Here is an 11,971-nt window from a genome sequence, read left to right as displayed (position 1 = left end):
TGTGTCCATATTGTGTCAGCGTCAGTATAAGTTAGCATGTTTCGTTTGCCAGTTCTTTCCATCCAGGTACGCCATGCTGGTCATTGCCCACACACTGGTGGGGTTGGAGCAGATTCTCTTGCCTTTTATCGTGGTAAATCTATTGAAAATCATAACAGAAAGTATACATTTAGTAACATGTTGCAACATTTCTGCAGAGATAAGATAATTGATCCAAACTTTATATAAATTATTAAGATTATTCTTGAAATACAATGCATCACAGTGCACATAGACTTAATTGTACTAAACTCAAAAGTTCCAAGGACATGCAAAGACATGCAGTGACAAACTATGTACAAAAAATCAAACACTAAACAGATTGGATTACTTACACCACTGCAGGAATCGGGCATGGCGGTTGATTTTGTTTGTAGTAATCCTTCAGGTTGTCACGGTGGACTTGAGTGGTTGAAAACGATCGACAACAGCTGGCTAGACCACCTTTGAATAAAGACACGAGAGTCCATTGTTATCATCGTCAACTTCTTTTCACAATATAACATGAAATAAGACATATCATATGTGAAATATTTATAAAACAAAATGCACACACATAAGAATCTTTATATTTATCTTACCATGAGCAGAAGCTGTGGACAGCACGCTAGCTAGAAGGAAGAGTGAGACTAAGGTAAGACTTGTCATTGTGTCTGTGGCTAAAACCAATCTGATGTGTAGTCTGCACTGTGCAACACTTATAAACCCACCCGCTCAGTCAGCCCATTCATTTAAGGCCGTTGCAAGTTGACACCCACACTGCTGGAAAGCAGTATATATTTATAACCACCTACGGTAGCTCACCAAAGTGGTCCTGGACCCTCCACTCACTCATTACTGGTGGTCTGTGGGTGTCAATACGTTTTCCACTGCAAGATGTGGTCTTTGCATGTATTATATTTACAATTCAAATGATTATATGGAAAATATGTGTAATAGCTGTAACGTGATGATGATCTTGATCATTATGGTCAGTCAAAATGATGAAATCAGTGAGTGAAACTTTCTGCTTCACTACATTCATTATAAAGGGATCAAAGCACTTTTCTACACACAGACCAGTTTTTTATTTGTTATTAGCATCATATGGATGACAGGTTCATTCTTTGTTTTTTAGGTTTGGTGTAAGTCAGTAGACTCTCTTTTATCTCTAACGTAGTAGGTTTCTACTGTTTTTAAGGTTTTTGAGGTGAGACGCTGGCACACTCATTTCTGCCGACCACAGCAGTAGGAGACAAAACATATCCTTTGTGTCTGTCTCATTGCATTTGCACGCACAAACAGATGCACTTACATAGAGGATGCACCAAACCATGTTTTGTTTCACAGAGAACCGCATGATATGTGCTCACCTGTTCTTTCATGCATGACTGGAAAAACATAACAGCAGAGACCTTATCCACACTTGAACCTAGACAGGTGTGCATTTCAGCTATTTAGATTAGAGTTATCTTAATACTTGTGTGGCCAGGTGGTAAATAATAATCTCAAAACACAAACAATTCCCCAACATAACATCAGAAGGATTCTCATTCCTCAAAAATATGGAAGAATTATCCTATCTTTATTCAAGAGCGCACATTTTCAGTTTGAGAGCATGATTTCTCCTTCTCGTGCTCAGATTTATTGTCCTCGTGCTCACATTTTGTGCTCACACTCAAATCTAATGTGCTTGCGCACAAAACATGTCCTGTGCGCTCAGATTTTTTTCTGCTCGCGCACAAAACATGTCCTGTGCGCTCTCAAATTTTTTCTGCTCGCGCTCAAAACAGCACGTCCTCTCAGGTTGAAGTGTCTGCTCAGACTGAAGGATGTCCCGCCCTGCACTTATATTAGTGTGTTTCTAGGGTCTGGCCCAATCTTGGTTGTGTTCCTTCACACTTTTTGGGTACTTCGCAGGGACGGGTATATGGTCTGTTTGTAAAACTGCCTCTCTTAAAAATACACCAATTTACCATACTAGCCAGCTATTTGAATCGCCACCTATTTAAGACGCCAGTTTATTTATGTATAATGAATCTTAAATAATCCTAAAAAGAGTTATCGTCCTTTAGACACCGTATGATTCCATTTGATGTAGACTGTTTCTAATTTTATATCAGCGGGATGTTTTGTATACTATAAATACACCTGATAGCATGCCTGTTGAGGGGTTAAATACACCGCCGCCCGTATTTTGAACCATGGGACGCCGGTTCGCATCCCGGCCGTTGCGCTCTTGCTGCATGTCATATTATGATTTTAAAATAAAATTAATTGATGACTGTTACCGTAATAGAATCCGTGTAATTCTTTTATTGTAACGTTTAACAAGAGATGATGGGTGAATAGGCTAGGCTACGTGATTAAAAAGGTATACCGTATTTTCCGCACTATAAGGCGCACCTAAAAGCCTTCAATTTTCTCAAAAGCCGACAGTGTGCCTTATAATCCGATGCGCCTTATATATGGATCAATATTGGTTAATCATGGCTACTGTAGTCAGGGGGCGTCGCCAAAGTAATCATAGACATATATACGTAGACGCATTGAGCGCTGAATCGTACGTCGTAAATAGGCTACCAATGTTATCCTCAAGTCATTATCATCATAGCGTATTTTATATTATACCTTTTTTAATCACGTAGCCTAGCCTATTTACCCATCATCTCATAGTATATAAAACATCCCGCTGATATAAAATTAGAAACAGTCTACAATAAATGGAATCATACGGTGTCTAAACGACGATAACTCTTTTTAGGATTATTTAAGATTAATTATACATAAATAAACTGGCGTCTTAAATAGGTGACGATTCAAATAGCTGGCTAGTATGGTAAATTGATGTATTTTTAAGAGAGGCAGTTTTACAAACAGACCATATACCTACGGTGGCCCTGAAGTGCAAAACACAACAGAAAATTCAAAAACACAATAGCAAATCATATAACACAACAGCAAATCAAATAACAGAACAGCAAATCATATAACACAACAGCAAATCGAATAACACAATAGCAAATCGAATAACACAACAGCAAATCAAATAACACAACAGCAAATTCAAAACGGAAAGAGTAGGTACCCTCGGGCGACATAAATCGTACGCGCTGCTATTAAAGAATATTTTGATGCAGGTCATGTCCATGCCGTGCATCAAAATATCCTTTATAGCAGCGCGTACATTGTCACTAACAGCGCTCATATTTTGAAAACATGTAAGTCATGTCTTTCCGGTTCAAAGGACCACCAGTCCAATCAGTGACGATTCATGTCACGCTACACTATACATGTACCTACACTTTCAGTTTTGAATTTGCTAATGTGTTATTCGATTTGCTGTTGTGTTATTCGATTTGCTGTTGTGTTTTTGAATTTGCTGTTGTGTTTTGCACTTCAGGGCCACCGTATACCCGCCCCTACGAAGTGCCCAAAAAGCGTGAAGGAACACAACCAAGATTGGGCCAGACCCTATAAGTGCAGGGCGGGACATCCTTCAGTCTCAGCAGACACGTGCTGTTTTGAGCGCGAGCAGAAAAAATTTGAGAGCGCACAGGACGTGTTTTGTGCGCGAGCACATTAGATTTGACAAAATTACATTAGCACAAAATGTGAGCACGAGGACAATAAATCTGAGCACGAGAAGGAGAAATCATGCTCTCAAACTGAAAATGTGCGCTCTTGAATAAAGACAGGATAATTCTTCCATACAAAAAACTATTTAAAGAAAGACCTCATAGGTCATTAACTCATTACTTACCACCAGTAAAATAAGGAAGACCTTCACATCTGTAGCCCTGTCTTATACCACAGTACGAATATAATCATTTATACAATATTATAACCTACATACATTTTTACAACCAATAGTTTACACGAAAAGGTTGCAGTTTTCCTGAATGCGCAACAGAGGGCGTTGTCTGTCATTTGGGCAGGTAACATTAAAGCTGGAGGCAAGTTAGCTACAAGAAGTAAAAGTTGCTATTTTTGTTTGATATTTCACGTCAAAGTTAACCAGGACTCAGTGTATTGTGTTTTGGGATGCTGTGGTTCATTAAAACATTTTTAGGAAGATTCAAATTGATCACATTTAGTCTGGTGAGTATGTTTTCTATGCTAATGTTAGCTCACCACAATGTTAGCCAGCCAAGTGGTGTAGCATACATTGTTAAAGACTAAAATGTGATTAATGCTTCAGTTTTATGGCATGTTAGTCATTTTTTTGAATGCTGCTACATTTTCTTTGTCATTAAATATTCATACCAGTAAAAATGGACAATGCCTAACATTGTCTCTTATGTAGGTTGTTTGTTCATTGTCAAACTCAAAAAAGATGCTACAATACCACATGAAGGAGGAAAACACAGAGGTCACAGGATTTGGACTTGGACACGATGGACTCTTCATTTGGACTCCAGGTAAGCGTTAAAAACTGTATGTGACCAATAAAATGATCTACAATTATGTGGTAAACTAAAAGGGACATTCACGGGACTCAGGGAACAGTTTTATGTCATTTTACAGCCTCTGTATTTTTTATTTTTATTTTATTGAAGGCTAAAGTGAAGCTGTGTAGGGTGATTTCAATTAGGGACTTGAAAACGTGTATTTGTCATGTATTCAAATGCCTAAAACAACATAAGTTTATGTTTATTTGACAAGTATCTCCAGCGCCCGTGAGGTTTATGTCTGTCAAGAACAAAGTGGAGGTAGTGCAATGTTGCTACAAAACCACTAAATCCCTGCAAACTTTGTCTTCTTTTTTACCATTACTGTGACCGTTTCCCATTCTTAAGACAAATGTTAACAAAGTTAGCAAAGTTAGTTATCTGGTGAACATTTGGAGCATTTAGCAGATAAAACGCCAGATATTTCCCTCAGGAGTTGGTAGAGACCTAAAGAGAGTGAAATGAGTGAATAGTTGGACTTTCATTCATCTGGTGGACACATGCGCAACTCGGATTGAATGATAATGTTGCTCAGTAATGGCTGGGATGTCAAAGTCGACACAAAACTAAAAAGAGGAACTCTTCTCTCCTGCAGCCTCCACGTCTCTGTAGAAGTTATTCCATCGTTAATAAGCACTGATGCGGGGCGGTCGGTAGTGTAGTGGGTTAAGCGGCCGCCCCGTGTGTAGAGGCTACAGTCCTCTCTGCAGCTGGCCCCGGTTCGAATCCTGCATGGGACGGCTGTTTACTGTGTGTCACTCCCCCTCTCTCTGCTTCCTCTATATCTTCAGCTGTCCTATCATAAAAGGCCAAAAAAATAATCTTTAAAAAAAAAGCACTGATGGAGCTGTCGCTCCATTGCTTTTAAAAATGACAATGTAGGGGGAATGTTGTTAATGGATTCATTATGTTTAGTTGACTCTATCCCGTCCCTCCGCAATGACAGTCTGTTATTATGACTCACTAATATGTCCCATAGTTGCGCTCCAGACTGCTGAGGGCTAAGATTGTTCTACCAAGTATTGAACACTTGTTTCATTTTTGTTTTGGCAGTAAGCTGGAGCCCATAAAGATAACGATATAAGAGAAGTCATAACCCAGTGCAGCAATGTGCCTGGATTGTTAAATTTGATAAATGATCACTCAGGTCACACAGTCTTAATCTGACTTAATTTGTCAGATGAACAGCCTTTGATATTAGATAGAAAACTCATGTATGAGTTGCGTAATAAAGGAATACTTTCTTCAACCCACCATTCAGAAATTGCATAGCATGTTTCACAATTTTATCTTCGATTTATTGTAACCAATCACACTGTTCAGGCTTCCTTCCTCATTCCAAGCATCACTTCTGCTTTTCATTGACTAAGAATTTTACTGTTTAGGTCAAACACCATATCCAGTAAAGTCTGCCTCCAATGTCAGCTGACACAGCTAACACAGCTAACAGTCTGCTGATAAGATGTATGTTTCGAGATGCATTAATACAGATTATTTCCATTTCAGATTATTGGAACATCTAAATATTAAATCACTGAGGATTTTCTGATAAGCGGAAGTGTATGTTACTCTATATTTTTACGGTGGATTGTATCTCAAGTGTCATTATGTTGTCGTCTGACAGGGCAGTTTGATGAGATATATGACACAACTACAAAGGTGGGAAAGTGCAGAGCAGGGCTCAGTGTCGAGCTGTCGTGTTTAATGATCATAACGCTTTATATTCGAGCAGCTGATAAGGATTGTTGATTGATGACAACAGATAATATTTTCTCACCCGGTGCTGAGATTTATGAACTATTTTACATCAGAATAGGCCTATACGATTTCTTAATGTGGCTGTTTGTTCCCATGAATCTTTGCATGAGTAACTATCTGACTTCTTTCTGTTGTAACATGCACAGGATTACTCCATTGAGACTGAACTATGCAGCGATTTTCTTTCTTTTCTTGTCTTTTCTTAGTTATCAGCAAATCTTATCCTTTGGCATAGCGGACATCCCTTTCAACTGTGCATGCTTCTGCAAAATGAAACAAAAAATACTGTAACTTCCTTAGAGGGCACAAGAGCATGGTCATGAGTTTACTGAGAAATTAAGCTTTTTGAATTATCATTAAAACATTAAAAAGTCTGAGATCACAAGTTCTGCTTTTTTTTTTTTTTTTTTCTGTGAAGAGACTTGACATTGAAACTCACACCACATAATCCCCACATCCTTAGTATTTTGGTGCAAAACTTTTAAATGTTATGTTATTATTCATTGAACACACAGAAACACAATCAGAGATGGTTGTTGTTCTGATGTGGTTTTCAAAGGGTAGGCTACATACCGTGATAGCCTTACCTTTTAATTTGAGTCTAGTTCGGAGGTGAGGTGCCAGAGATTTGTAGCTGGTGATGAGTTCCAGTGATGCAGTTTGTATGGATCGTTAATACAGTCTAAGGCTATAGTAAGTGATTTTTAATATAGATATTTGTAATATACTATATAATAAAAATGGCTATTTAAAGCAAATCCTGTATAAGCCAGACTGAGCAAATTAATTTGCTTTTTGAACCAACTCGTGTCTTGTGGGACGTAACTGGCAGCTTCGTTTTACTGGCAACAACAAACTCAATTCTTCTTTCTCGTTTTGGCAGCTCTTTGGCTTTTGGCAGCTTTTTATAAATCTGCAAGTAAACTGAAGTGAAAATAAACTCTCCTCATTTAGTTTGTGCTAAATCAGACATTTAGTATATCAAGGAACGCATTTGTACTTGCAGAGTAATTTTGATCTTTCATACTTTTCAGGTTGTCTGAATCATTTTAAGGCCTTCTCAAACAAGTTCAGGCTTGTGACTAAAATGACGGAAGTATGACTAAATTTGGGTTGAGGATGCTTGGACATTTGTGGTGGCCTTAGGATCTCCTTCCTTCCCTTTTTTTGGTGTTGCACTGGCCATGATGACTAACAGCAGAGAAAGAGAGACAGATAACACATTGGGACTTTGCTTTTACATTATCACTGAAATCAGCGATAATGTATATTATACCTACATACAATTATTAATCCTCATGCCGAGATCATAGTTAACGAGAAAATAGGGAAAATTACTGTTAATACAGAATAATATGCATGCACATCTATCTGTTCTCTATTCTAGCTCACCTTGTTCAGGAGTTTATCACAGAGCAACAGATTCATACATATAAGATCTATCCAAATGTGGCCCAAAGTGAACTTTAAGGAAAATCAGCCAATTAATGTATGTTATGTATGATAAACTAAGCTGAAGGTACTAATTTCCCAGTCAGGTGCCAATAAACCGTCGCAGAAGAAGAGTGTGAAACAAAATGATTAATTTCCTTATTGCTCCCAACAATGGCGCTCTTTTCCATCTCTCTGGTGGAGCTGATGCTTCTGTGGACGTCATAATTTATTTGTTTTCATTGTACTTCATTGTTGCATTTTGTTTTATAGATAAAACAGATTTTCCACCTCAAACAAGAGGAAAACTTTTTGCGATATTTCGAGATCTCTTTAAATTTTCTGTTTCAGACTCCACACAGTATGCATCTAAGAATATTAAAGATAAAGGATGAATGTGCTGAAACTCGTGGATTAAAGCAGGTTAATTAGTTTGTTATTTGTAGGTTAATATATTTGATTAACTTTTAAGTTAGTCATTGCTAACAGAAAAGAAGTGCTAGAAAAAGACTTTAAAATTACTGTACAGTAGCTGCAATCAATGAATCAATCAATGAATTCCTTTGTCAGCTCAGCAATGTCATGATGAAATCACAAAAAAAGGGAACCGGTAAACTAGTGACACCCAAGTGCGTCCTTTCCACCCATGAGGGGGTGATCCATTCGGTCGCTTTGCCCTGGTTCCTCTTTTTGTGGTATAAAACCTAGAGGTCTGGTCCAAGGAGATCAGTAGTCTGCAGCTCCCAGAGCCAACATTCAGCTTCTGCAAAGAACCTCTGAAACATCTCACGCAGTAACCATGCAGCTGTGCATCAGAAGACTGGCATGCCTGGCTCTCCTCGTCGGGGTTCTGGCTTTGGCAGCAACAGCTACTGGTAAGTCACCTCTCAGAGATCCTGTGCCATGTTACACTAGTCTGCTCCAAGACAGCTAGAATCCACATAAGAACTTGTACCCTGCTATGTACATTTAAAATATTTGACTTTTGATGAAAACGTAGGCTAGCACCATGTGTTTATTCAGATTTGATCAAAAGGTTGTATGCACCTAACATTTGTTTATTTCTCTGAGCAGAAATGAAGATTGTCAAGTGTTGCACTGAGGTCAGTGTCACGAATGTCACTGCTCCCATCTTGGGCTACAGGATCCAGAGGAAGAACCTCCCATGTGTCCGTGCTGTCATGTAAGAATTACATCTGTATTGTATTAGACAGAGTGACAGTCAGTAGTATGTGTTGAAATTATTGATGAAAATTGGTTTGGAGATTGTGACTGATCTTTTTTTTTTCTTCTAACCAGATTTGAGACCACAAACGGAGAAGTTTGCAGCCACTGGAGACAGGACTGGGTCTTTGAAAAGATCAAGGAGCTAGAGTGAGTAGGCCTTTGTCATCTCAGCCATGATGTATCATGAATGTTCAGGTGCAACACAAACTTATTTTAACTGTTATCTCTTCTTTGTGTCTTTTACAGGCAGGCACGCAGAGCAAAGAAGAACATCACTTCTGCTCCTACCCCTAAAACCACCACCGTTTAGAAAGCATTCCTGACCAGCGCGAATATCTACAGCCAGTTATCTGATATTAATTTAAAATATTTAAAATGCTTTAAATGCTTTCTAATGTAATATTTAATATTTATTGTCTTTTATATTTATGTGTTTCCCTGTCTGTGTGTTCATTTAACATAAGGCTTAACAGCTTACAAAAAGCATCCATAATGTCTGTTGTTCAGAAAGAAAAATAAATATTCTTGCCCTCTATCCACATGTGTCTTTGTTATTTCTTGATATTGGAAATTAAAAGTAGCGACGTTAATCAAATTACCATCCAGACATCATGGTGAAGCTGACAGAGGCACAGTATTGTACAGATCGACTCTGCCATCTAGTGGCAACGTGAAATAACTTCAGGACAGTTGAGGTTGAGAAGAGCGTGTCATTGAGGGAGTCACCTTGTCTGACTGGAGCACCAACCCCTTGGGTTGTTGATCTGAAATAGCACAAGAGACTGCCTCCCTGCCAGTCATGTCATGCATTTGCATGAGCCTGGGGTGGGCAGGACAGCTCATCGAAACGTTTTCAGACACCTTCCAGCAGATGTGCTGGGAGCATCCTTTTCTCAATACACCAGGCACACGTGTCACACTACTTGAACATACACCATGCACAGCAGCAGTCTCTAGTTTACACAGGTTGTGGGACTTCTCTCATCTATTGTTTGGGAAGTATACCTTTTAATGCATGATGCATTATAGGGTTGGTTTAAACCACTTACTGCCCTTGAATTTTAACACCAAGTTTGCCATAGCTACATTAAACATGACTCACTTTAGAGAGACAGTGTCATAGTTTGATTAAATAAATGTGGACAACAATGTTGGGGTATTATGAAGTAAGTTTATTGGTTTATAAGAATTGCTATTTTCATTTTTTAGCACATCAACTTGGTTAAACAAGAGATTAATTGCAGGATATAAGACAGTATAGTCACAGCATGATTTAAAAACAGAGATGTTCACTTAAACATTCACTAAGCGGCTAAGCGCATAATCTGATCAATGATCTAAAAGCTGTTCTTTTCAGGTTCCCCTTAAGTCGTGATTAAATGGAGTATTAGAGCTGAAGCTGCATATGTTTAACCAAATAAAAGTAATTAGCATTTCTTTGCTTTTTCAGAGATAATATCGCCACCGTGACAGGATTGCAGTAAGTTTAGTTTCTCCGAAACACTTCCCTTAAATTGTCATTCCTGTAACACAGATCATTTTACTCTGAGGCAACAACCTGGTTTTTGCTAATCAAAACTCTCAGTGATGTTTGGGTAGGTCTCTGTGGTACTGAAAGATCCACTTCCATCATTAAATGCATGCGTCACACCTTTCTTCGTGTGAGTTTCACCCGCCGCAGAGCCGTCCTTGGACATCTTGGACAGTTTTGAACTATAAAGAAGAGAGGAGTTTTTACCCACAGTGCCCCCAAAATAAAACCTTGTCAACACACAGAGCTTCTCGTGATTTTAGGATCCATGTCTAAACAGAAATTGATTGGTATTTAAAAGTGAGTAGGAGTCTCATACCTGAGTAATTTCAGAATTTTCTTCACCCACTTGTCGTCCGGATTCACACATATCTCTTGCTTCCAAACCGTGAGTAAACTGCAATAGTGAGACACATTATCAGACACACATACAGAGATATATAGAATACTATATTGTGGCACAGCGTATGATTGTATAGTATATGTATAATGTTTTGATAATAGTGAATATTTGATAGCCGAATTCCAGTTGCAATACCTAAACAATTTTTATGATTATTACTTATTTTGAGGAATATAAGAGGTTTTATACAAAAACATTCTTTTCTTTTTAACAAAATAAGTTTACCAAATAAGTCAGTGTTTTGTGTTGTTTTGTAGTAACACAACATAGTCTAAAATATTTGATCAAAAAATAAACAGTTATAAAGTATTCAGTTCCAGGTTTCAGTCAGTAATCAAAAAGTAGAATTGAGCTTTGATAGCCAGTTTTGTACTGTACTGGACTGATTTTTGACAGCTTGCGTAGAAAAAAAAATTGTGATTCTTTTAAAGGTTTTAAAATAAATCAAACAAAAAAGTTCTGTTAGTCTTCGCGAACCCTTTGATATGCTATGACAATGGTATTTAAATATCGTAGGCAGTGGTTCAGACTGGGCTTCTCATGATTTCATAGGAGACAGTCTTACACGATTGCCTTGATGCGACAGTTTTCCCAGAGAGTTTGTTCTCTGTAGCCCTTTATATGCTGGAAGCGTATCGGCTTCCTAAAGTATCTGGTACAACAGGACTTGCTCCATGGGGAACCTTCTGGGCACACAACACATGATTAATCAGTTAATTTTAGAGTACTAATATATTTTTTTACTGTATTTTAATCTAATTCATTAACTGTCAAATGTGATAAACTTACGGGCAGCTGGAGCTGGAGTGAGCAGGCCAAGTAGGATGCACAGGAGAGCGGTTGTCACAATGAGAATACCACTGGGAGCCATGTTGACGGGTGTGAAGAACCAGCAGAGAAGTTACTAAATACATAACCCTGGCATACATATATATACACTTTGATTTTTTTTTTTTTTCAACCTGTGGCTCTTAAATTGAGGACAGGAAGTCCGCTGTTGCATCAAGGCAACGAATTTTGCAGACATTGCGCTTTGATCACAAATTAAGCCTCTGCTCTGTGTTGTGTTGTTGTGGGCCTATGAAAGTATTACTATGGAACGGATGCATTAGGTTCATATTGTCTCCTTGGGCCCTCATCTATATTTATACT

At 38.3% G+C, this 11,971-nt stretch overlaps 3 protein-coding genes across 4 annotated transcripts in view; 1 reads left to right on the top strand and 2 right to left on the bottom strand.

Moving 5' to 3' along the window:
* Nucleotides 1–742, bottom strand: LOC104932601 (monocyte chemotactic protein 1B). Its single transcript, XM_010747874.3, has 3 exons — nt 621–742; nt 375–483; nt 1–139 (listed from the first exon to the last, which is right to left on the bottom strand). Exons 1-3 carry the CDS (start codon nt 685–687, stop codon nt 22–24), a joined length of 294 nt encoding a protein of 97 aa, XP_010746176.2. The 5' UTR covers nt 688–742; the 3' UTR covers nt 1–21.
* A 3,209-nt stretch (nt 743–3,951) lies between these two features.
* The window catches only part of LOC104929634 (ephrin type-A receptor 4-A), a 38,299-nt gene continuing 30,279 nt past the window's right edge, over nt 3,952–11,971 (top strand). The window contains exons 1-2 of the mRNA XM_027285626.1: nt 3,952–4,119; nt 4,325–4,439. Of these exons, the coding sequence (XP_027141427.1) occupies nt 4,063–4,119; nt 4,325–4,439 (172 nt within the window). The 5' untranslated portion in view covers nt 3,952–4,062. The remainder of the gene's footprint in view (nt 4,120–4,324; nt 4,440–11,971) is intronic.
* Nucleotides 10,044–11,931, bottom strand: LOC104929633 (C-C motif chemokine 20). Of its 2 annotated transcripts, none has more exons than XM_010744203.3 (4): nt 11,609–11,931; nt 11,385–11,502; nt 10,736–10,813; nt 10,044–10,598 (listed from the first exon to the last, which is right to left on the bottom strand). In XM_010744203.3, exons 1-4 carry the CDS (start codon nt 11,688–11,690, stop codon nt 10,454–10,456), a joined length of 423 nt encoding a protein of 140 aa, XP_010742505.1. In that variant the 5' UTR covers nt 11,691–11,931; the 3' UTR covers nt 10,044–10,453. The 2 variants fall into 2 exon arrangements, with proteins under 2 accessions (XP_010742505.1, XP_010742504.1); XM_010744202.3 differs by having other exon boundaries at nt 11,385–11,505; nt 11,609–11,930.

Source organism: Larimichthys crocea, chromosome XII, assembly GCF_000972845.2.
Source record: "Larimichthys crocea isolate SSNF chromosome XII, L_crocea_2.0, whole genome shotgun sequence".
NCBI lineage: Eukaryota > Metazoa > Chordata > Actinopteri > Sciaenidae > Larimichthys > Larimichthys crocea.
Note: the sequence above shows the minus strand (reverse complement) of the source record. Positions and strands in the feature narration are given on the sequence as shown.

Coding starts and splice junctions, on each gene's coding strand:
- LOC104929633 (XM_010744202.3), bottom strand. CDS start 11,690: ATGGCTCCCAGTGGTATTCTCATTGTGACAACCGCTCTCCTGTGCATC. Junction 10,814..11,384: donor TGTCGCATCAAGGCAATCGT/GTAAGACTGTCT, acceptor TCACTATTGCAG/TTTACTCACGGTTTGGAAGC. Junction 10,599..10,735: donor AAAATTCTGAAATTACTCAG/GTATGAGACTCC, acceptor TCTTCTTTATAG/TTCAAAACTGTCCAAGATGT.
- LOC104932601 (XM_010747874.3), bottom strand. CDS start 687: ATGACAAGTCTTACCTTAGTCTCACTCTTCCTTCTAGCTAGCGTGCTG. Junction 484..620: donor GTCCACAGCTTCTGCTCATG/GTAAGATAAATA, acceptor CTTTATTCAAAG/GTGGTCTAGCCAGCTGTTGT. Junction 140..374: donor TGCCCGATTCCTGCAGTGGT/GTAAGTAATCCA, acceptor GATTTTCAATAG/ATTTACCACGATAAAAGGCA.